Here is a 23353-nt window from a genome sequence, read left to right as displayed (position 1 = left end):
GGAACTTTCCATTCTTCCTGTGACAAGCAAGATCTCATTCTAAGTCCAAGATATTAGCTGTGTATTTTCTTTAAAAAAATTGATATACAGAGTACATTGCCATGGACAGCTTTGGTTTTGAGTTTGGAAGTTTGTTTACTTTAACTCTGGTGTCCTAGGGCTGAGACAAGCATAAAGATGTAAGCAGCCAAAATATCAGCTTTAATTTTGGAGCCTTCATGTCTAATCACTGATCCCTTCTCTTTGAAACCCTGTTTCCATATGAACTTTGAGGCAGATCCATTGTGGGGAAGGGAGAAGCTAGTCATAAAACACCTCAAATTCCCATTAATTGGAGTCAGATTGTAGAGCAGAAGATCACTGTCTAGTTGTCCTTGTATGTCTCTTGCACAGATGTAGAAAACTGTAGTATTGGAGAATTGGTGTGAACAGAGAATGAATGGGTCTGCCTGGGAGTGGAGGCACCAGAAGAAGCAGTAGCAGAATGTCTGCAAGACATAGATATTGATGGTCATCAAAATCCCAACACATCCATCTGCAGCTTCTAAGGACACTCAGATCAAGAGAGAGAGTCCAATGATGACTTTCAAAAGCTGGACAGGACGGAGAGACAGTATCAACTCCTAAAGGGTTCCTAATGCATGTTCAAAACCTGCACATGGTCAGCAACCTAAGAACAAATCAAAAGAGTGATGAAGATCCAACAGCTGACATTCCTTGTCATCAATGTCATGGCAAAGAATCTTAGGCAGATCATTTGGGAACAAGAATATAGGTCTGAGAGTATGTTGAACGTGATTGGCTGAAATAATTTTTTTTTTTTAATGAAATGACCTTCCTCCCCACACAGTGAGCTTTACTACACTGGTTCTACAGTATTGCAACATTATTTCCTACGTAGAATTGATTGCCAGGCATCAGGTCAATTTCAGCTGTCTCCCTTCTGGTTGTCTCCCTGTAGATGCCATGTGAAGGCTGCAAGGAAAGGGACAATAAGAGCACTGATGCAACCATGGAGTTCGTCCTGCTCAGCTTCTCTGAGCTGCTCTGTCTGAGGGTCTTCCACGTCCTTATCTTTCTCATTATCCATTTGGTCATGTTGTCTGGGAATGTGATGATCCTCATGGCAGCAGTTATGGAGTCTTCCTGTCCTCACATGCTTTTCTTCCTCTGTCAGCTCTCTGGCATCGAGCTCTGCTATACCTTAGTCATTGTCCCTAAGGCACTCCTCAGCCTGATAGGGGTGGACAGCAGCACCATTTCTTTCACAGGCTGTGCTCCACAGATGCACCTTTTTGTGGCACTTAATGGGGCTGAATGCTTCCTCCTGGTAGCCATGTTGTACGACTGTTATGTTGCCATCTGTTAGCCACTTCACTTTGTAGCTGTGATGAGTGGGGGGTTCTGCCTCAGCCTGGCTGTGGCATGCTATCTGGGAGGCTTTGCTGTTGCCTTGGGTTGATGGTGGCTGTTTTCTGCTTACCTTTCTGCCAGTTGCATCGTATCAACCACTTCTGAGATGTCCCTGCTGTGCTGCACCTGGCCTGTACGCAGAGTTACACTCCTGTGCTGCCCTTGCTGGCTGCCTCTGTGCTCCTCCTGCTGTTCCCCTTCCTCCTAATCCTGACCTCGTATGTTTGCATTGCTGTTGCTTTGTTACATGCTACCTGTTCCATGGGAAGGGGCAAGGCCTTTTCCATCTGCATTTCACACTTGGCCATGACCTTGCTACCCTATGGATGTGCCACCTTCATGTACATTTGTCCTAAATCCAGTTACCTGCCAGTTTGAGACAAGATGGTGTCTCTGGTCTACACCAACATTACACCATTACTGTATCCTCTCATTTATAGCCTGAGGAACAAGGAAATCAGAGGGGTCCTCAGGAAAATGTTGAGGAGGAAGAAAATAGTTCAGCTGAACATGGATACTATCAGATCTCTGTGTGTGAGGTAAATTTTAGTAGAACAAATGTGTGCTTGTTGGAAAACAGCCCCATAACCACGTTAGGACCAGATTCTCCATAGACTTCACTACAGCAAATAACCAGGCAGAACACAACGTGTATCAATACATTTATGACAAAATGATATCTCTACTAGGGGAAAAAAAAAGTCTTTAACATCACACTTTTCCTAAAGGAATATGCTTTAATGACCTATGAGGAAGAAGGCCTTTGATCAGTTTGTGGTCTCACTTCTGTGATCACATACATACTCATGCTTAGATTCATGGTCATCTCAGCACAGTCAAAAGACCAACACAAAATTATTTAAAGACACTGTATTGGTTTCATTATTTTTCTATCAAGATGAAAGTAGAAACTGTGAATTCAATAAAAATTTTAGCCTGGTAAGTTTTTCAGCACAAAAAAACCTAAGAGGGTTATTAGAAGGTTAGAAAAAGAGAGCCTGTACTTAGAAAGAAATGGAAATTAAACTGCGGTTTTCTCCAAATTTAGCAGAAGGCTAAAGCACTGCATGCCATCACAAGTGGAAAGATCATTAGTGTAAACTCATTTTACTTTCAATTATTATAGATAATGAAAATGAAAGTGCCATTGATTTGGCAAGAGTATGACTTTCCTAGGCCTGTTCTGCAGGAAACAATCTTTCCTTTTATAGGAAGATGCTTTAGGTTTGGATTGTTCCTATGGCAACATAAAGACTAAGATACTTATGTGACTTTTATCCTGAAATACTATGATATAAATAAGGATGCCTGATGAATGTTGAAATCTATCATCATAAATTTAATAATACCACTGCTACAGTTATTGTAATTTCTTTAGCAAAACCATTGAGAGTTACAGGACGTGCTAGACTGCAACAGACATAACACTGCTTTGCACCTTTCAGACTCTTATTTTGTGTGTTTCCTACATGTAGGTGAAACAGGATGATTCACACAAATTAGGGAATATCAGTTTTGGGCAGGAACGGGGGGAAAGAAGCAACTTCATTATTTTATTTAGTACTTCCCTCCCCCATGCCTCTTTAAAGCCCCAAACAGATCCTATGACTCCGAACTCATCTCTCACATATCAAATTGTTGAGAAAAAAAATTAAAATGCTTACTTCTGTTTCTCTGTCTAATCCAAAGGAATTTCAGCACCTCAGCTGCCCTCAGCTCTCTCCCTTGGCAGATTGAGAAAGCAGAGTGATATTTGCTTTCTCTGGGCTACGATCATTAAAAATTAAGGTAAGTGGATTTGACTAATGTAAAAAATTGGCACCGCAAATAAGGAAGTTAACTTGGAGCCATCTCAAAAAAGAGAGATATGGAATTTAAAACTCACATTAAAAGCTGTCTTCAGGTTGACAGTCTAGCCAGGCTAAAACATTAACACAGAATATTGGCTCTCATTTCAATGAATACCTAATTATTGCTGTGAGCAAAGGTTTAGCTGCATTATTTAAAATGATCAAAGTTGTAGTCAACATTTTAATCACCTACCAGATCTCCCAAAAATGAGAAGGGGAGGGTCTCAATAAAAGCACATTATTTACTAGTAGAGAAGTACTTTAGAAGTACATTAGAGAAGTACTTTGAATCAAACACTATTAAAGGATTTAAAGACTGTGAGTAACTGTAATGAGCACAGGACAAAACTGAGGCATCAATTCAAAATCCTGTCAACTCAAATCAAACTTTGAAGTTAATCCTGCTGCAGGTAGTAGGCTGGATTAGAGACTTCCAGAGGTCCCTTCTGAGATTAGTAGAGCAGAGGTTTCTAGGTTTCTAGGAGCTGTTGATATGCTCAAATATCTGGCAACAAAGCTAAGGGACAGAAAGACACAGAGGTTTATAATACTAATCAGAACCTTGGTAGAGGCCCTCATGTGTTTCTGGCAGCTGTAGGCATGGCATAACAGAGATATAACTATCATCTGCTGCTAGCTGTGAGAAGACAGCAGGGCTGTATCCTGAACCAGAGATGTTCCTCATGAACAGCTGCTGATTGGGGGCACCTCAGCAGACCTCTTCTCACTGCAAAGATATGGGTGATGCCTTTAGGAGGGATGACATGACTGAAACAGCAGCCAGGCTAGACTCCCAGCTCTTTAGTTCCAAAATACATGTGGGAAGCACAACAAGCAATAGAGGCTTTCTGTGAAGACACTGTCTCCGCCCAATGTCCAGCAGATGAATGGAGTGAGGAGATATCCCAGAGCCCAATATTATCCCCCATCCTATCCCCATCAGTGTTCCCACATGCATTCACATCACCCACAGCCCCTCTCCTATGCCCAGCTGTGTTAAGTGCAAGGCTTTGCTCTATAGATCTGTAGAGAGGTCTCAGGGATGAGAGTTGGAAGGGGAAACTTATGATGTAGGAGCAGCAACAATGTATATGAGATGTCAGAACCACTTTCTTTTTAAATGTTACCTTTCAATTGCCAGGAGCTGCCTGAAGTCCCTTTTCTACCACCTCCTTTTACAAGTGGCTGTTTTGGTCCTGTTGACCCAGTATGCAGTATGTTGAGAGCTGGAGGATGCCCAAGTGAAGTAAGACAGCAACATCCCTGATGTAGGGCATGAGCACAGAAAAAATACAGGAATTTCTAAGTCCTTTTCAGAACTTCACAGGGAACAGCAGGATCCAGCCAGGCAGTACAGAGCTAGACAACTCTGTATTCCACCTCTAACCAAAGACAGTTAAGGCAAAGATCTTTCCATGGGCATCATAACTGTAGGGTCTCAGGATCCCTCAGTGTATGAGTAAGGTTGGGGACCTGCATTCCACAAACGGTCCTGTCCTTTCCTGGTTTTCCAATAAACCAGCTAAGACATCTCTAAGACTCCCTTCATGGTTTACACAGCCATAAAACCAGAGTGCAATCCTTGCAATTAATTTTGTCAAGGCTGCCCTGAGCAAGGCACTGGATAAGAACACAGATCTCATCAGTGGTTGAGCACCAGAGCTCAACCTCTAAAAGCCTAACCTGTAAGGCCTGTAATATCTCATCAGTGCTGTCCATTTGCTCAAAAATTAAGAGGGTTTGGAGGATGATGGCAGAGACATTGAGCAACATTCAGGGTACTCAAGGTCCAGTACCTTGAGTGGTACATACCATTCAAAGAGGTACCTTCACTCAAGGTGGTATTTCAAGGAGGCCTCCTGAGTGCTACCTACCAGTACCACTGATACTGGTAGGGTACCATAGAAATCTTTTCGGTGTACAGAAACCAGTGAAAGCTCCTTTTCCTTTGCACACTGTCATCATGTTTTGCTGGCAATCCAGGTAAGACGTTTCCTAAAAATTGTTCCTATAAATAATCAATCTCCTAAAAGAATGAAATGGACTCACATTAAATATATTTCCTTACTTTTCTAGGAGTCTAAGTACAAAAAGTTTACTACAGGGATGTGTTTTGGTTATGGGTAGGGAGGTTGAAATTCTGACAGAAGTCCAATTTTAAGAACATGGAAGAAATTTCAATGTATTCAACTCCCCTTGACAAAGGCATCTTATCACAGCCTATCCATTTTGGCTTACATGGAAAGTAAGTCCACCAGCCTCCCTTTTTTGGATTATTTAAAAGCTTAGAAAACCTGCAGATAACCCCATATTTGCCCAAATAGCTTCTTTTTCCTTTGATCTTAAGCAGAATGAAAGCATCAAGATGAAATTAATACAGCTATTTACAACAATGGAGTTGTAGCCAGTGAAAAGGGATGTGAGGATAGTATCAAACCTAGAAAGCAGACTTTAATATCATGAGGGTGAAAAGCTGTCAAAGATGGTGATTCCCTTTATTGAGAAAAGGTCCCTGTTTTCCATATGTTCATTATTCAGCATGCCAAGAGCAATAGCCATAATGACTTCACTGTGATAAAAACTAGAATGCTATAGGAGTTTCTCCTGCAGGTATTTACAGACAGAAGATTTACAGAAGGGAAATGAGCTCTCCCTGAGATTGTTTTGTGCAATTATATGAAATTACTTACCCAGCACATAAAATCTGATAGGATTTTATGATATATGATATATGATATAAAAAAATAAAGTCCACACCCCTATAAACAGGCTTATGGGGAACAAATATGCTTAAATATTCTGCCCTTCCCCTCCAGAATCAAAAATTTCTAGACCCTAAAGCTTTTTATTTTCCAATGGGGTTGTTTTGTAGGTCTTAAGTCCCCTTTAATGGGCCACCTCAGGAAGCAACAAGGACCGTAGGACAAGAAATAATCAGGAGAAAAAGTGGAGTTGAGGAATGAGGTGAAGCTCCATGTCAGCTGGTTGGTTTCAGAGTCAGTTTCACTTTGCCTGCAATCATCTCCACATCAAAAAGCTGACTGAAGGTGCTATTAATAATTCCAACATTGTATCCCTAACTAAAGCTCTTGCCTCTAAAGGTCCTGCTGTGCTCAGTTATCTTCTAGACAAGTCCAGGAAAAGTGAGAATGGCAAGGTCAGTACCCACCCAGCATGTATCCTTGGCTTTACCTGTGTAAGTGCAAAGATGTAAGACCGTCTGTTTCTACAAACTGGTATGTGAAGCTGAAGGGAAGACCAGATGGTTCAGGAGCATATGGCCTCTAGCCTAGTCACTGCTGAAAATCAGGTCTTCTAAAATCTGTGTCTCATTTTATTGTGGTTTTGGTCTACAGTTGCTCTCAGCATTCGTTTTAGTTTTCATGTTTTGATTTAATTAAGAATTCAAGTTTCAAAAATCAAGTAGGAAGCTGAACTGGGAATAGAGTTGACAGTGAGTTGGGAAGATGTTACCACAATCAATGCCCTCTTTCCACCTGTAAGACAGCAAGGTGTCTGTTTCAAATATCTTCTCTTGATGTCAACTTTGAAACCACTCAGGATGAACATAGGTAGTTAATGAAGTGGGAACTATTTCATTTCTGCACAGGATAGCAACACTACAACAACAAGGTTAAGCTACAACAGTAAGCAATAAGGGCAAGCTTATTGTGTTTAGATTGTGGAGGCAAGTCTAAGAGGACCATAAAAATAACTGCAGATTTGAAACAGATATAAAAGCTTTAAAATTTCTATTAAAACCCCCAGAAATTAAAAGACTTATTAACTTACACATTCATCAGTCAGTGTAGAAAAAAAGAAATTTTAAGTCACACTATCAAAGTGACATGCTTACTGTATGTTATTAATGCTAATGATTTTTTCCAATGTTGGTATTTTCATACATAAGCATAATTAATCCAAGAGAGTGAAAAAAACAGCTCAAAAATATAAACAAATTACAGAGAGGTATGTACACGTCATGCGGAGACTACTATTGCTATATTTTGTGCTGTGTTTCAGTTTCTAAAAATATTATAATCCTATTTTTCTATAACTTAGTTGAAGAAGTCACGAGCATCTCTACAAAAAATCACATTTCTCTGGGTTAGATTTTGTTTATTGTACATATGCTGTTGTGTGGTGTAATGCTCAAGGAGAAATTGAATTCTGCTTTTCTTCTTTTTTTTTTTTCCCCCGAGGTCTGTAATAGAAGTAATAAAAAAGTGAGAACTTAATGCCACCATGATAAATAAATACCTTCAAACGTGCCCAGGAAGCCTGCACTCTCAGAGAGGAATGGTAAGTGTAGAACTGCACTTTTTGGATTTGTAAGTATATAATGTGCTATAACATCTATTAGAAAGTAACTAACTCTTGTGACCCAGAATTGTACTGCCTAGGGAATGGGAATATGAATCAGATTTACTATGGCTGGCTTTGCATTGCTTTCCACTTGTCTATCCAAAATGTTGCATCTTAACATAAGTGAAGCCCTGTTTTTCTTAGATTGTTTTTTCTTTTTTTGCAATAGGTCCCTCAGTCTCTCATGGCTTCACTGTTGACCAAAAGTGTTAACTTGAAAAAAAAAACAAAATCCCAGCCATCACCAGACAAAACTGGTTGCATCACCCGTATACTACTCGTGGTCCTGATGGGTGGGGTGGGCTGCTCTCTGCTCCTGTCACAGCACTTCAGGCAGCCTGGACCTCTCGGGCTCCACATCCCCTGGACCACCAGGGGGAGCAGAACTGGGATATGAAGGCAAGAGAATTTTCTCTGGTAATTTCTGGGGAAAAGAAAGGTCCTCCTCATTTTCAGGATAGTACAATAATTTAATTTACTCCTGCTTTGCAAGCCCAGTAAGAGCATGGCAGACCATATGCAGGATATCTTATCATAAGGCAAAAGCCAGAAAGCCTGCAGTTCAGCCAACAGTGGAAATACATTTCTGTGCCTAATTAGGTATCCAGGCAGGGCATCAGTAGATACAGAAACACCTATGAGTACATTGCTGATGAACAAGTAAGTGGAGTTTTATGCAGGGATACTGGAGTTCTAGCCCATGTTTAGTTCTTCCCATTGGTATGTTGTCTCTGTTAGGTGGAGAATACATATGGGAAGCTGTCCTCCCATTCTGACTGGAGCCCACGTAAGCAGCCGTCTACCTTCCTGGTGGCAAGTAGAAATGATTGTTCATCTAGTAGTGATGAACAGAACCAGAAAAAGATTAAGGTGGGAAGTGACTACTGGACATCTTGAGCCCAAATATCTACTCATAGCAGGGTTAATGCCAAAGCTGTGTCAGGTTGCTCAGGGCCTTGTTCAGGCAAACCCTGTACATGTCCAAGGCTGGTCCTCTCAGATATGTGGGAAAGAGTGAGGGAGTGACCCCTGCTTCTACTGGGATGAGCAATAGAAATGAAACCCCAGATCTATTTCCTGTCTCTAACAGCTTCATTAGTTCCCTTGCCCTTGTTATTCTTCTCAGAGAAGACAACTGGCTTGACTACTTGTGCAGTCAAGTCTGTAAGTCCCTAAGCTAGGGGTGACCACTTTGTGATCAAAGGGATGCTTTGATAGTTTGTGAAGTACTATCAAGTGAGGGACTCCAGAGATTGTTTCTAGGTTCAGTTTCATTCATCATCTAGATGAACATTTAACAGCACAATGGTGAGACTTGTAGCTCTTTCTAAAATGTGAGGAGAGAAAACACAGTAAATAATTTGTAAGAAACATATGAAAGAGTTCTGTCTGTACTGCAGTTCAAAAGAAGCACGTCCCAACTCAGTCTTGGGAGCATCCTTTGACTGTCCCAACAGTATCTCAAGACAAGACGTGGTGCATACCATTCCTCCTCACTTCCCTCACCACAAGCCCACATATCTGTAGGAGGAAAGCCCAGGTGTGTTGTGTAGTGACATTTTCTAGCTAGATACCTAATCTCAGTGATACACAAAAGAGGATACTGGGAAACAGAAGGAAAAAATATACTTTGCGATTCAGAAATTCTCAGAGGGACTAGAAACACTGGATGAGATTAAATACAAAGACATGCTGAGAGTGAGTTTAAAAGATGCAGTTATCTTCTTACCATCAAAAAGCATGCCAGAGATGGGAAGGTCACTGAGAAGCCATGACAGTGAAAAGGTTGCGGAGGTGTAAATCACATAACTACAGAATATGATTGTAAAGATAAAGTTGGTTTTTTTTAATTAAGTTCAGATTTTTTTTCACTAGACACTCAGGGAATTCATTTTGTCCAACAGTTTACAAAGACAAAATCAAACCTTCTGATGTACAAGCAAAAGGATCCTGTCAATGAAATAGTAGAGTTGCATGAATAATTAGCATGTAGTACTCCACTGTACTGGGTACAGCCTCAGTGTAGATTCCCTATTTTTCCCTTTGGATCTGCATTTTTGTGAAAAGGACACATGGCAAAGCAATGCAGCAGAGCTTTTACAGATATTAGTAAAGTTCCAGGCATTTGGGGTTTCTACTTTTTTATGCTTCCACTTGTTTATAGATTTGCTGCAGATCTTGATCTTGCTGTAATATTAGATCATATTTTGTTTGACTACCATTGTACACATTCTGACTGGGAGCTACAGTAGGTGAACTCTAATCTACAAAATAACAAAGCAGTACATACAACTTCTGACCACCATCATCTGGAATATCCCCATTTCTGACACCCATCAGCCAACATTAAAAAGGGGGAGAAGAAGAAAGTAGATCTTTTTTAGGCCATCTTCTTGCCTATTCCAAATAGTTTAGATCAAATGTCCTGAGAATCTGACCACTAATGAAACAGAGACAGCATCCCTAGTTTCCTCACCCCAGAGCTTTGGCACTTCTGAGATTCTACAGATGCAAACTTGGGTAGCCCTGAGGAACTGAATGTAAGGCTGTGACACTGATTTTTTTTTATTTTTTTTTTTTTTCCTTAGGAAGGATATAAGCTCCTGAGCTGCCCTAGAGCCTTACCCTCTAGTTGTAAATGGTTCTTTCCTATTTTATGTTTATGTAGGCTTTGCCTCTTTTGTCTTGTCACAAAGTTAGCTGTGGGTCCGTCTGACCCACTGCTACATCACAGGCTGAAGAAGGCACAGTATTGTACAAATGAAGACTGAAATGGGTACATTCCACTAGTGCAAACTCAGGGTATGGGATGTAAACAAGGAAACCTTATACTGGTGCTGCAATAGGAGTCATTCAAATATGGGGGGAAGGTGGGCATAAAAATTTGAGACTTAGCACTGTAGACTGAGAAAGCACACTTTAAACAGGATTAAACTGGAATAAATTTAAGATGTAACTATTCTGAATGACATTAACATTTGAATTATTTGTACTGATATTTTACTTCATGTGCTATGTAAAATGTAAAGCTTAGTATTTTAATCATTTGTTCTCAAATTTCTCTTGCCTGTGTTCAAACTTCTTGGGATAGATTTTGGTTTTCCAAGATGTATGGTTAGAGAATCACAGAACTCACTGAAAGATTTAGATGCAAGGGACCTCAGGAGGCCCATAGTCCCAACCCTGCCCACAGGAGGGCTGACTCCAGTGGTAGGTAAGTTGCTCATGGCTGTGTCCTGGCGACTCTGGAACATGTCCAAGGGTGGAGATCCCCCAGCTTCTCTAGGCAACCTGACAAAGTCTTTTCGTTAGCCTTCCTTGGGGAGGAGGAGGAATAATGCCACCTGTATTTTACAGGGAGGGGTGTAATAGCTGTGTAGGGGTGGGAGTAACATCCTTGATGACTGGCAGAAGAGATACAAAAAAAAGCAAGTTCTTTTATACATATGTTCCCCAGGAAGGAAACTAAAAGTCCTATGAGGTCTTCATACATAGAGAGAGAGACGGAGTCCTTCTGGCTCAGTTCCCCTCCCATGATTTTTTTATTGAAAAGCAGGCACCTTCTTCCATCGATGCTGAGGAGCTTACTAAAATAAAAACAGTAATCCTGCCAGATTAAGTGGCATGGTTATCACTCAGTGACATGCTGTCACAGCTTGGGGAACAAACTGGGCTGCTGCATTCAGATGGATTTCCCTAAATATCTACTGCCAGGAAGGCTCAGTGGTTTTAGCCACATTATCACAGAAAGAAATGGACCGAGCAGTCTCTAACGCAGTGCCTGGGCTGTTTTCATCTCTAAAAGAACGCCTGGTTACCAGCGCGGCTCGGGGGGCCCGGGGGCAGAGGCGGGGGCCAGCCCCGGCCGGGCGCCCCGCCGAGCGGCCGCCCCCGCAGGGCTGCCCGGGCACGGCGGCGCCGGAGCAGGAGCCGGAGCCGGAGCCGGGACGGTGGCGAGGGCTGCCCAGAAGGTGGCAATCGTGAGCCTTTTACGAGACTGGAGCAAAGGTGGAGGGAGGCTCCCAGGAAAAAGGTGGCTGCCTTTAAGGTGGGATCATTTGCCTGCCAGATGGGAAGTCTGTGACCAGCCCCTTTAAAACAGGTAAAGGCAGTAAGGCCTCTCCACCCACTTGCCTTGATCTTTCATCATAACTGTGGGCCAGGCAGGGAGGTTGTGCAATGTGTGCGCTCCAGTCAGGAGGCTGCGTGAGAGGTTCATGTACTGCGAGCAGGAGCCAAGGCTCGGAGGCCTGAGCCAGGAGAGCAGGCAGGGGCTGGGAGCCAGCCCCCCTCTAAAGCCAGCATGGAGCTGAGGACCTGGAGCAGTGGGATCAAGCTCTCCCTTCGGCTCCTTCTCTTCTGGGCTCTCCTTCCTCCTGAGGTGCCTGGGAAAGAAGGTAAGTGTGGGACCTGCTGGTCCTTCTGCCTGGAGGGTTGGGCTTGGGCGGGCAGGCAGAAAGGGACTTCTCTAAGGGGCAAGGAACAAGGCCTGACCAACAGGAGTGGGGCCTCAGGGACACCACAGCCCACACGAAGGGACTGGAGATGGACTGGTGTGTCTAGGGAGGGCAGGTGGGTGTGAAGGGACAAAGGCCAGAATCAAACCCGAGCCAACTCTTGGTGGCTCAGTGAACTAACCCAGGTATGTTCCCCCCTCCCTCTCTATCCCCTTCCAGTTGAAGCACAAATGCCTCTGCATATCCAGTGACCTAAGAGAATTCCGCCTCTGTTTGCCTTAAACACAAGCATTGCAGATAACAAGTTTAAACACAAACTCAGAAAGTTTCTCCCCCCTTCCCCACCAACGCCCCTGCAGTTTCCTCAGGAAGCCCTCTTGGGAGTTAACCCTTGTGAGCAAGAGGACAGTCATTTTTTTGGAGACTTGGAAGATGAGGTAGTCTCTTGCACCTACTCCAGTGTTGGAAGGTAGAGCTGGGCTTTACAATTTCCTCTTCCACCTCTTCTCTTAAGACTCCCTTGCTTCCTTCCTCTGTTCCACTTAGTCCCTTTTATTAGATATAGTGATCTTTTTTCTTCCATCTTGGCAGTTGCACGGTGGTTATGAAACATCTGGGGAATGAGAATTTTAATAGAGCGCTGAGGTAGACTAAATCTCTGTTATATTCCCTACCTCCTCCTGTAGTTAATTCCTGCCAGAGACTTCTAGTCTCTGTTTCGCATAGTGAGAGGTGTTGGGGCTTTTCCATCCCAAGGACAGCCCTCTCCTTTGCTGCTCCAGGGTCTCGATTGAGAGGACTTAGTCATAACTGGCAGTTCATCCATGGGCTCATCTCGGACTCTGTGAGGGCTGAGCGCTCTTTTAAAGCATTCTTGACAAGCACATTTGTGTTAAGGATCCAGCTACATGGATGCAGCTAGCAGACATTGTGGAGAGGCCAGCCTAGGTGAGAAGTAATCTAAGGTAGCACCATGAAGGCTCTGGTTTCCATAAGTGTGTGACCAGTAGTTGGCAGTAATGCTCAGGGACTTCTCTGCCAGCTTCTCCCCTATCTGAACCAACTCATTTGGGCTGTCTGTGATCCACTCTCCCTTAACGTGTCTGTCTGGGAATACCTCATTTCCCTGGTGCCCTCTCTTACCTCAAGACTTTATTCTTTTTGGGGAGACCTCCTCCCGTATGGCTGGAATGCCACCGGAGGTTCCTAGCAGTGAAACTGTGGACCAGTGAGCTAGTAGACCCAGAGTACTCTTGTTCCCTGTGCTCTTGTAGTCTTGCTGACTCATTCCTCCTTTCCTGGGAGAATCCCTGTTGTGGGTTTCACTTTGAGAGGAACTTCTTGAGAATGGACTTCACCCCCTCCAGTGGGCACTCAGCAGTTGAAGGAGCCGCTGCGGGCGGTGCATCAGCGTGGTACATGGGCTGTGCCAGATCCCCGTCCCAGCCACTTCTGAGTTCCTCTCTTCTCTTGCTCTGCTAGAACTTGCCATGCAGCCCCTCTCACTTCCACATCACTGCTTTAGGCCTGAAGTGCGTGGGATAGATATTATCTATCTGGGTGATGGTTCTGGAAGGACAGGTTACCTTACCCTGAGAGTTTTTGGAGCCAACAACACAAGAACAGTATCTCAAATAGAGAGAGTGAGAGTAGAAGAAAAGTGAGTGAGTAGCCTTGTTTGGACAGGGAGTCTGTGGCCAGGAAGGTTTTGCCATATGACCATGCTGTGAATGCTGCGAACTTGTAAAACCTGGATTCCTGCTTCTCCCTTCTCCCAATCCCGAAAGGGTGTTTCACAGGTGAGAACAGCAGTGCAATCCCTCTTATCTCTCATTCTGGGCCCACAGCCTGCTTCCTCATTCCACAGGACTCTAGCTGATCTGCACTTTACACTCTATTACTTGTAGTTGGCAGGCAGTATTTGTAAAGTGGTCAGATGAGGGGGAGAAAATCTGGTTATTTAAATGCCATTTAAATATTTTCCCCCTCCTACCTTTCACCCCCAAATTCTCTTCTGAGATGTTTAGAAATGACCTCTCTGAATACAGCCACAGGAATCTAAAAGGGAATCCAAGGAATTTCTCCTGTTTCCTATGTTCCCAAGCTGGGGTGGCGATAGGTGCTTCAAAACTAGTAGTCTGTTCTGGCAGCACCAGCAGACCCAAAGGCAGGCAAGAAGCTGCACATCCAGCAATACAAATACTCTAGGCTCCTCTCCCTTCTTTCTGTTTGCCTATGAAGTGATACACTTTTAATTTCTCTTCAGATCAAGACTTGAGGGCAAACTCTGATCACCTTTTTAAAATTTCTTTGAGGGCTAACAATGAACATACTGCTGAATTTCTCCTTTGTCATGTGACTCCAGAAACCAAGGCTTAACAACACAGCCATGCAGTGAAATTCTGCAAGAGGTGGCAATGCTATGCCTGGGAGCTGTTTTTAGCCTGTCATGGCTAAAACAGTCGTTGAGGGAGAGAGTGAAACGTGTTCTAGGCCATCATCAGAGGGTAGACAGCCTGGGTCAGAGGTCAAGGGCTCAGCAGTTTAAGCAACTGATGCATCTCATGGTTTTTGGGTACTGTGGTGGTGGAAAGTCCCTTTTACATTGACTCTGTACTTTCCCACAGTGTTTCAAGCACTGAATAGTACCTCTAGGGGACACTGGTTGATCTTTTGTGTTGGTAATTTATTTGGTTGCCTGCCTCTTCAACCATTTGTCTGCTGCCTATTCAAAGCAAAGATGTGTTCAGCTGCTAATCATGGATTCCTATTTCAATAGGCTTCAGCTTTCTGCTCCCATTTTGGGGCAGCTTTAGGAGGGGGAAAATTTGTCAGTGTTGCATTTTTTGGATGTGCGCAGGTATTACTTGAGAGGAGGGTGGAAGGGGAGGGGGTCTCATGTATGAGGAAAATCTTTTCACTCCTGACTAGCTGCACTGTCCTGTATCTTTCCATCCTTCCTCTAGCTGCGTTTTTTGAAGGCAAAAGGTCACAAAGGATGTAGGACTGAGAAGGGAAGTGCAGGTTTTGCCTTCTGTGACAAAAGGAGAATGAAGCCAGTCCACAGGCTATATGAGTTGGGTCACTGATTTTTTTTTTTTTCTCCTTCTGGTCTTCAGTGAATCTACTCGACACAAGTACTGCGCAGGGTGAACTGGGCTGGCTTCCAGACCCTCCAGAAGTAGGGGTGAGTACACACATTCAAGGAAGGGGAGCCACTGGGAGTACTAAATAATGGAAAAGCATAATCCAAGTTGTAATTTCATCCTGCCTCCCAAAATTGGACTTCTGCACCTCCACCATCTCCTGGACATTGTATGCTTTCTAAGTGTCTCTCCCTTGGTAGGCCCTTCACATCTGCAGCCTTGCCCACTAGCCAGCTGTTTGAGGACTGATGCCTCACTGACTTCCAGGAGCTCTTCTGATGACTATTGACTTCCAGTAGCTCTCAGTGGTTGAACTTGTCCTTGAAATATATTGTTTCCATGAAGTAATAAAACTTACTAGAGAAAAAGTTAAAAATGAAACCATCACCCAGTTTTTCATCCTAACATGTTGCAAATGCATCTTATGTCTCCTTTTCTGGGCAAATAGCCATAACAGAAGTATTTCTGTCTCCAAGTCTCTTAAGAATTTAGAATCTCTGTTTGTTTAAGGTTGTTCTGTCTTTTTTTCTCTTGAATACTGAGCTGAATGAATCAGTTACAAATTTAAATCAGCCCCTGACTGAAGAAATAACTGTTAACTCATGGGGCAGCAGTCTGGTGTACTGGGTAGGCTGCAAGGTCCTAGGACTTTACACCCAGCTCTAATGCTGTGTTTGGCCCACACAGCTGATAATGAGAGAGACATTTCCATTTGTTTCATGGCTGTAAAATTGAGTTGATGGAAGTGCTTCAAAATATACTCCTGAAACCACTGCAAAATTGAACCCAAACGGACAGCTGAACTCTCAGCCATTTTTGTACAAGTACAGCTATTTTGCATCAAGTACAGTTCAGCAGTCCTTCTAACATCACAACCCAGGTTATTGAAGATGGTTTCCTTTGTAACAGCAGGACTGTGGGAGTGGTGCAAGGAAGGCACAAAGGAAAGGGAATTCAGGGACTATGCTGCTGTGGTTAGAAGGATGTATGTTAATACATAGTTCCAGTTCCTCATCCATGCTCTCATCTTTCTCGCAAGCCCCAAACTCTCCTATAGAGAAAGAGTCTTTACCCTTGCTGCTTATAAAGTAGTCCTGGGTTCAGCCTGTTCCTAATTCATTTTCATAACTTTCCCCTGTAATGCGCTGTGACTTGTTTAAATTCACCCCAGCCTTCTCCTACTCCTGGTAGTCTTGCTGGGTGAACTGGAGCCAGACAGTGAAGTTCTCCTGTACTGGCATAACAGCATTTGTTTCATTAGTACAGCTGATTTGGTTATTATTATTATTACTATTATTATTATTATACCCTACTCAAAACAGGTGCCCTAGTAAGACATACACGTAGATCATGCTTTCCCCATTGTTCCCTTTGTTGTCCCCATCAACTGTCTCTGTGGTAATTTAAACCCAACACTAGGCTCCAGACATGTTCCTGATGAAGTCTGCTTCTTGAAGAGACTGGGAAAAAACACTGCAGAGTGCATTCTAAAAATAATGGTAGAAAGAAGATAAAATCTTTTTGTTACAGAATATCTGATTTTTGCACAGTAGGTTCACAGCAGTGCTAGAATTTGGCATACCCTTCTTCTTGTGCCACATTTGCTTTTTAAAATATGTATATTTAAAATATAGTAGTTGTAGCTGGGAATTGTAGATGATGCTGGAAAACATGGCCTGACAGCAATCTAAACTAATAGATCGGGATACTGATGACTGGTAAACTAACAGAGGATGAAGAATAGATTCATTGACTTCTGATGAGCAACTCTTTTGCAGGCATTTGTCTAATTACGTCATTTCCCAATAACTGCTAGGTGGAAAGCTGACAAATTGCCACAAGCAAAAAGGGAACAATGGGCAATTCTCTTGGAATCAGAACTTTGAACAACTGTTTCTGAAACCATTCTTCCAAAATGAAGAAATAAATATGTTTGAAAGAGAACTGAGATTAGTTCAGAACCTTTTTGACACAAAAAAGCTAAGATTAACACTGAATAGTCTTACTAGCTTGATTAGTAACATGCTGGAAACATATGAGCTGTATTGCATAGAGTTGAAGGGTGTATCTCATGTAACACTGCTACTTCTACCTAATCTCAGATGCCAGAGATCTCCCATCTGTGAGCCGGATTTGTGGCAATATGCTTATCACACAGAGAAGGAATTTGCTGCAAGGAATTTTTATGCTTTATATAGGTCTCCAAGGCATAGAAGAGGTTGGATAATTCTGTGGAGGCAGAATTACACGTTTGTTTTCTCCTCACTTTTAGCCACTGACAATGGATGAGGTGGCTTGCCATGTGTGATAGTTTCATGATCAAACGTGGTCTGTATCCAGTATAGACAATGCTTCTGTTAACACATGCTCAACCTAAGAACATCAAGCTGTATACCAGGCAGTTTTGGACAGCATGGGTCATTTTTCTGGACTCCTAGAGCACACTAACTGGCAGTGAAATCTTGCCTAAGCTTAAAGGTAGTCTTTAAGTGAAATTGTCTGTACTTTAAGTAAAGTGTCTGTAGAAGTTTGTTTGCTAAAAGGTTTGTGCTAGTTTGCTTTGTAACAGCTATTTAGAAAGGGTTTCATTCATTTTAGGCTACTGTTGGAAACTAGGCCCTTAAAAAGGCAGATTGTAGTTCCTATAATAACTTTCTTATCTTCTGCACTACCCCCCACCATTTAACAAATTCCTTGATAAATATTTTGTCTCTGAACTTTTGAGATAGCAATACCAGTTGGGCATGGGGAGGTGTATTACAGTACTAGTGGTAGATTCCCATCTTTCAACATATATTACAGAGCTAATGACGATCCCTTTGAAGGTGTGAGGATGCAGAATTTACTTACTCTGACATTTCTTTAAGGCCCCCCATGCTGCAAAAACAGCCTGGCTACTTGAACTGATTTTTAAAAAATCGCTGAAACTGTCCAAAAAGGACTTCTCAAATCCTATAATGAACAAATTCAGTTACTGGACATCATAGCACTGCTTCTTGGCAGGTTGTAAAATAACAGTATAAAAAGTTATTTATCTCTATTTTGCTTTCAAGTATAATTGCATCAGCTTTGAACAGATGGTGATGAGGAGTCATGCTATCCTCTTGCATTTTGCTTTTAATAGACAAGGCCCTGAGCAACCCAACCTGGCTTTCAAGTTAGCCTTGCTGTAAGCAGGGGATTGGAGTAGAGACCCAAAGTTCTCAGTTGGTATCTGGTTTATGGAGCTTATTTTTCCCAAATGATATTCCTGCATGGATCATAATATCATTAAAGTTTTCAGATTATTTTCTTAGTCTCCTTTCTAGGCTGCCGTTGTTCTCAGTCTGCTATGCATGGTAAGGTGGAAGACCTTTTTTTAATCCAATTCCATACTCTTGCTTGCATCCACACATGCTTCAAAGTGTTGCTATGAAAAGAGTTTCTATGAGTTTCAAACTTTCTACCAGGACTCCCAATGTGCATGGCACCTGATCTGCTCAACTTTTACAAAGTCTACCTTCACACAGGACTAAGGATGTTCATTTAGTCCCAGTGACCTAATGTATCCCAGGGGCTATTCACAAATAGCCACTAACTTCAACTATCGTGGCTTCAAAAACATTTGAAAAACTTTGCAAATTATGTAATTCCTGTGCAGTTCTGCACCTCGTGTTTCACAGGAGTCTGATTATGAACACAGCAGCTGCCAAAGCTATGTGAATGCAATATGAGTAAGCCAGTGCCCAGATATTTTATTTTCGGACACCATTATTTTCCTATTAAATCCCAGGCATAGTACAAATTCTATGCAGCTCAATTATTTTCTTTAGACTAGGTCAAGTACCTGTGATCTGTCAGCAACTTTTGTATCATTGACCACATGATAATGTTTACATGCCTTCAGGTTCTAGCAAGGCGAGGTTGTGTTCTGCCCAGATGTTAGTAACAGCTGGTGGCTGGTTTCTATTTCCACCACTTTTGCTCAGACAGATAGGCCTGGTCATGAAAGAAATAGTGTTGTGGGCCACGCAGCCTTCAACCTGCAAGTTATTGCAGCACAGCACTCCTATTTCATTAAACCAGGGCATTTCACTTCTAATTAGACTTCTTGGTATCTTACTTAGATAGTCTTACTTGGAATGAGTAACTCTGGAGACTCTCAACCAGTCAGCTTTTTGTAGCATCCAACGGTGGTGTGAAAAATAACCATCAGAAATGCAATTGTGTGCATCTCTTCCCACAGTTGTTGACAACGCATGTCCTTTAAGATACAACTCAAAGGCATGTCATCACCTCTGAACCTGGAATCGAGTAGCAGTACTCAGCCTGCTCTCAGTATAAGTATCAGACATAGAAGATTAGCTCTTCCAATTGAACAGGATCTGTATAGAAGTAAGGGACAAATGCCTAGTAAAGTCAACAACTAACTGGAAATGGGAACAGCTCTGGCTTCAGGATCATATCTTGACATGCCCTGCTGCTGTTGATATGCAGACTGGTGGACATACTTGTTGATAATATTCTGTTAAGTGAAAATTAGTTATTTTGTGTGGATTTAGGAGAGAAGGAAAAAAATGTTATGCATATCAAGATATACTTTACTTTACTCAGAGAGGTGGGAGGGGGGAGTAAAAGAAGTGAGATGAGAGGAAGTGTAAATTAATGCCTGTACCGTAGGCCAGATTGCAGGAACCACCAACCTAGGATGAAGTCACTGCCACAAACCCAAGCAGAAATCTGAGCTACTGCATGCTGTGACCTGAAGGGCAGAATAGACAGAGTTCTAAGCCAAAGCAAAGATGCTGTACAACTATGACATGCATCACCATGGCTGCTCAGGGACTACAGTGATGACAGCACTGTCGCCTAGTAGCTTCAGGAAGCTGATTCATCCTTTTATAGCAGTTGAATGAGAGTGGACAAGGTTCAGTGAACTTCTTCACGTCAAAACAAAAGCAGCACAAGTCAGCTGCAGCTTTGAGATGAGTCTGCCTGTAGCAAGGTCCTCAAAGAAGACTCACAGGCTATTTAAAGTAAAAAACAAAACCCAGCTTTTATTATAATACCAACTAAAATACTGGTGAGTTTGCAAGCAGGAAAGTTAGAAAGTAAAGGCTATATATCTTTTGTTGCCTGCTGTGTCTTTGCCAGATGGTCCTGTGCTTTGAATTGTTCTTACCACCTCAGAGGGAGAGTTGCAGAAAGTTGTGCCCATCCCTCCTGATTTCTTGGAAGGTTATTTCCATTGCTTCTGAGGCCTAGTTGCTGGCTTCCCTGTGCTTGACCTGGAGCCTGCAAACTCCTCACTGTGTCTTTCATGCTACCACATCCTGCAGCTTCTTTTCTCCAGGCAGGTTTGATCATCTCTAAGAAAAGGCACAATTACCCTGTCCCTGTGTGGGATTCCTCCTGATCTGTCACTTTTAAAAGGAATCTATGCAAACAGAGCAAATATTGTCCATTGCCATCAGACTAATTTCCCAGGTTCTCTGTAAATACCGGAAGTATACATGACGCACCATACAAAACCATAACTCACACCATATAAAACCTTTTGCCTTGAAAAAAAAAGTCACTTCCATTTACAATGGATCCTATGCCATGTGCAATGTAGTGCAAAAATGAGAGCTAACATTTGCTTTTTTAGTAATATGATGTTAGCCATGAACTCTGAACTCTTAAGATGCACCATCTGATTTTCCACTCCTGTCCTTTTTGTAGTTATTGATATTGTTAATATTGTTATATTGATATGTATATATGAAACAAATTTTCCAAAATGCCTAGGTGAAATGTTGGATTAGAGTATCATTATCCCTCATGTAGTAGCACCTGTTGTGACCAGAACTGTTTTCATGCAATACCTTAATGTGGCCAGACAGCTCAGAGAATGAGCTGACAGCAAAACTTGGCTTTGATAAACAGGTTCTGTAATCAATATGCTGGTGCTCTGTGGCTCATTATGAACACCTTATCTTCCCATAAGAACTGGAATACAAGTTAAATTGGAAGGAGATGGGTGGGATGGAGACCTGTGTGCTAGTGCCCTAAAGGACAAGTAATTACATAATGCAGTTGCTCCTCCCTGAAAATAATCAATGGATCGTTGTGGGGAAAAAATGTATCATCCCACCCAGAAAGATATTATAGACAAGTAAACATCACTTCTATGTTCAGTTGTGTCAAAGACTCCATGATGATGTGATGAAATCAAACTTCCCTGACCATTGCCAAAGATCAAAGAAATAAAAGCAGACACCTTGCTGTTCTTAGATCAAAAGTTATAGGACTCATGTCTAGATGTCACCACACTTCTTTCATCATCATCATCTAAATTGTCTTCCACACCAGCAAAAGAACTTGCAAGAGTATTGAGAAACTTTCAGTGAAGGGTCACAGAGACTTCATTCTGGAATACTGTCAGAACACCACTGTGGTGCTGCTATTTTTGACTGGCTGGTCTAGCTTTACCTACTGACAGATTTTCGTCAGATGTATTTTAGCATTACTATTGCAAGCCACGAGCTTTTTTGATTCAAGTCTGAGCCTAAGGATTTGCAATACTGTCACAGTCTGCTGCCTCTGTCACTGGTAGCCTACCTCTTTATTAGCAAGGATGAAATTTGCATTCATCATCATAAAAAGTTTGTTGGGTTGACTAAGAACAGGAGACCGCTTTATTGATGCCTACAGTAGCTCCAAAAAGACACATGAACTGTCTCAGTTTGTTTTCATTTTATACCTATGGAAGATCCTAGGAAGAACAGATGGATGGAGGAATCGCAGGTTGTCCTAGATAGGTTCCTTGGCACAGACCTAACCTAAAGAAGGCTCATGTATACAGAAAGCAGAGTAAGCCTTCCTTAGTAAGCCTTCAAACTGTATAATCTATTCAGAGTCAATCAAGGCAGATATTAAAGGCATGTACCCTATCTTATCTTTGGTCTAGGCAAGGCAGACCAAACCAATACTGTTTGCTACAAATATCTACCGGCACTCTTCCAAATTGTTATTCAAGTAATTCAGAACGGTCTCCATAAAGACAGCTCGTCTCTGCCACTGCTTTCTTTATATTGAATCCAATTTTGCAGTGGGAGGAAAGTTGCCTGCCTTTTTCCTAAACTTGCAGTGTTCTGAGGTTATTGAGATAGGATTTTGCTCTGAGGTTTTTGTTCACTTAACACTAATCTGCTGTGCTGGAATTATTTTGCTCTGTATTATACCACCAGACCAAGACTTTCAAGAACAAGTGTCTGGAACTAAGTGCCTGTGTTACTATATGGGTTCCTGAGAAGTACAGAACACCTTTTTGTTTTCAAATCCAGTGGCTACATCCTTAGAATTTTAGAAAGACAAGTTACTAATTTATGGCCCTCTCCTGAATGCATTGGCTTTTGTTTTCTTAGCAACTTTTTAAGAATTCTAAAAGGTTTTAAAAGTTTAAAGACTAGTTTAAAGACAGTTTAAACTTAAACTTAAAAAAAGGATTTAATTTTAAAAGACTAGTTTAAAAGGAGTTTTAAAGACTGAAATTTAAAGAATTTAAGAACTTTAGCTTGCTTGGAGCAGGGAAAGTACCTCTCCAAAGGTCCTTTCCAACCTAAGTCTTTCTGTGATTCTGAATCTCATGAGAGAGTTTTCTGTAACATCATAAAACCACAGTTCGCTCACTGCTAAAATGAGGAAATCTGACTCCCACTGACCCCCACTTCTCCTAGAAGAATGTTTCCCATCCTATGGCCAAACTGACAACTGAAGTAAGGATACAGTTCTGGAATGAAACAGGTAGCAAGTTATATTATCAAAGGAGGTGGATTCAATGTCATTAGCAGTCAAACTGGAGAGCCAAGTAATTCATAATGATTGAGCCAGACTTTACCACACATGTTCATTAAGAACACTACATTAAAAATCTGATGCGTACATTTTGATTTTGCAGCAGATTCTTTGAGGATGTGAGATAGTTGCCTAGCAACTTCTGGACTCTTCACTCTTTCATTAAGTGTTGTATGTAACAGTTTTCCTCTACTACTTTGAATTTAAAAGCTTCACTGAATAATGAAAAGAATTCACAAGCATATTTAACAGTAGTTCTGTATTGTTAGCGTAAATATCCTCATTTTACTTCCTTTACCCATCA

The 23353-nt window shown here is 42.0% G+C and overlaps 2 protein-coding genes across 3 annotated transcripts in view; both read left to right on the top strand.

Annotated features, from left to right (window-relative positions):
• The first annotated feature begins 961 nt into the window (after positions 1–961).
• Positions 962–1956, top strand: LOC104040107 (olfactory receptor 10AC1-like). The gene is given in 2 exon segments (XM_009500607.1): positions 962–1448; positions 1451–1956. Coding segments are annotated over 2 exon segments (993 nt in total).
• A 9684-nt stretch (positions 1957–11640) lies between these two features.
• Positions 11641–23353, top strand: part of EPHA1 (EPH receptor A1) — a 33819-nt gene continuing 22106 nt past the window's right edge. For both annotated transcript variants that reach the window (XM_064464265.1, XM_064464257.1), the window contains exons 1-2: positions 11641–12025; positions 15205–15272. In XM_064464265.1, the coding sequence (XP_064320335.1) occupies positions 11932–12025; positions 15205–15272 (162 nt within the window). In that variant the 5' untranslated portion in view covers positions 11641–11931. The remainder of the gene's footprint in view (positions 12026–15204; positions 15273–23353) is intronic.

The sequence above is a fragment of the Phalacrocorax carbo genome, chromosome 1 (assembly GCF_963921805.1).
Source record: "Phalacrocorax carbo chromosome 1, bPhaCar2.1, whole genome shotgun sequence".
Lineage (NCBI taxonomy): Eukaryota > Metazoa > Chordata > Aves > Suliformes > Phalacrocoracidae > Phalacrocorax > Phalacrocorax carbo.
Note: the sequence above shows the minus strand (reverse complement) of the source record. Positions and strands in the feature narration are given on the sequence as shown.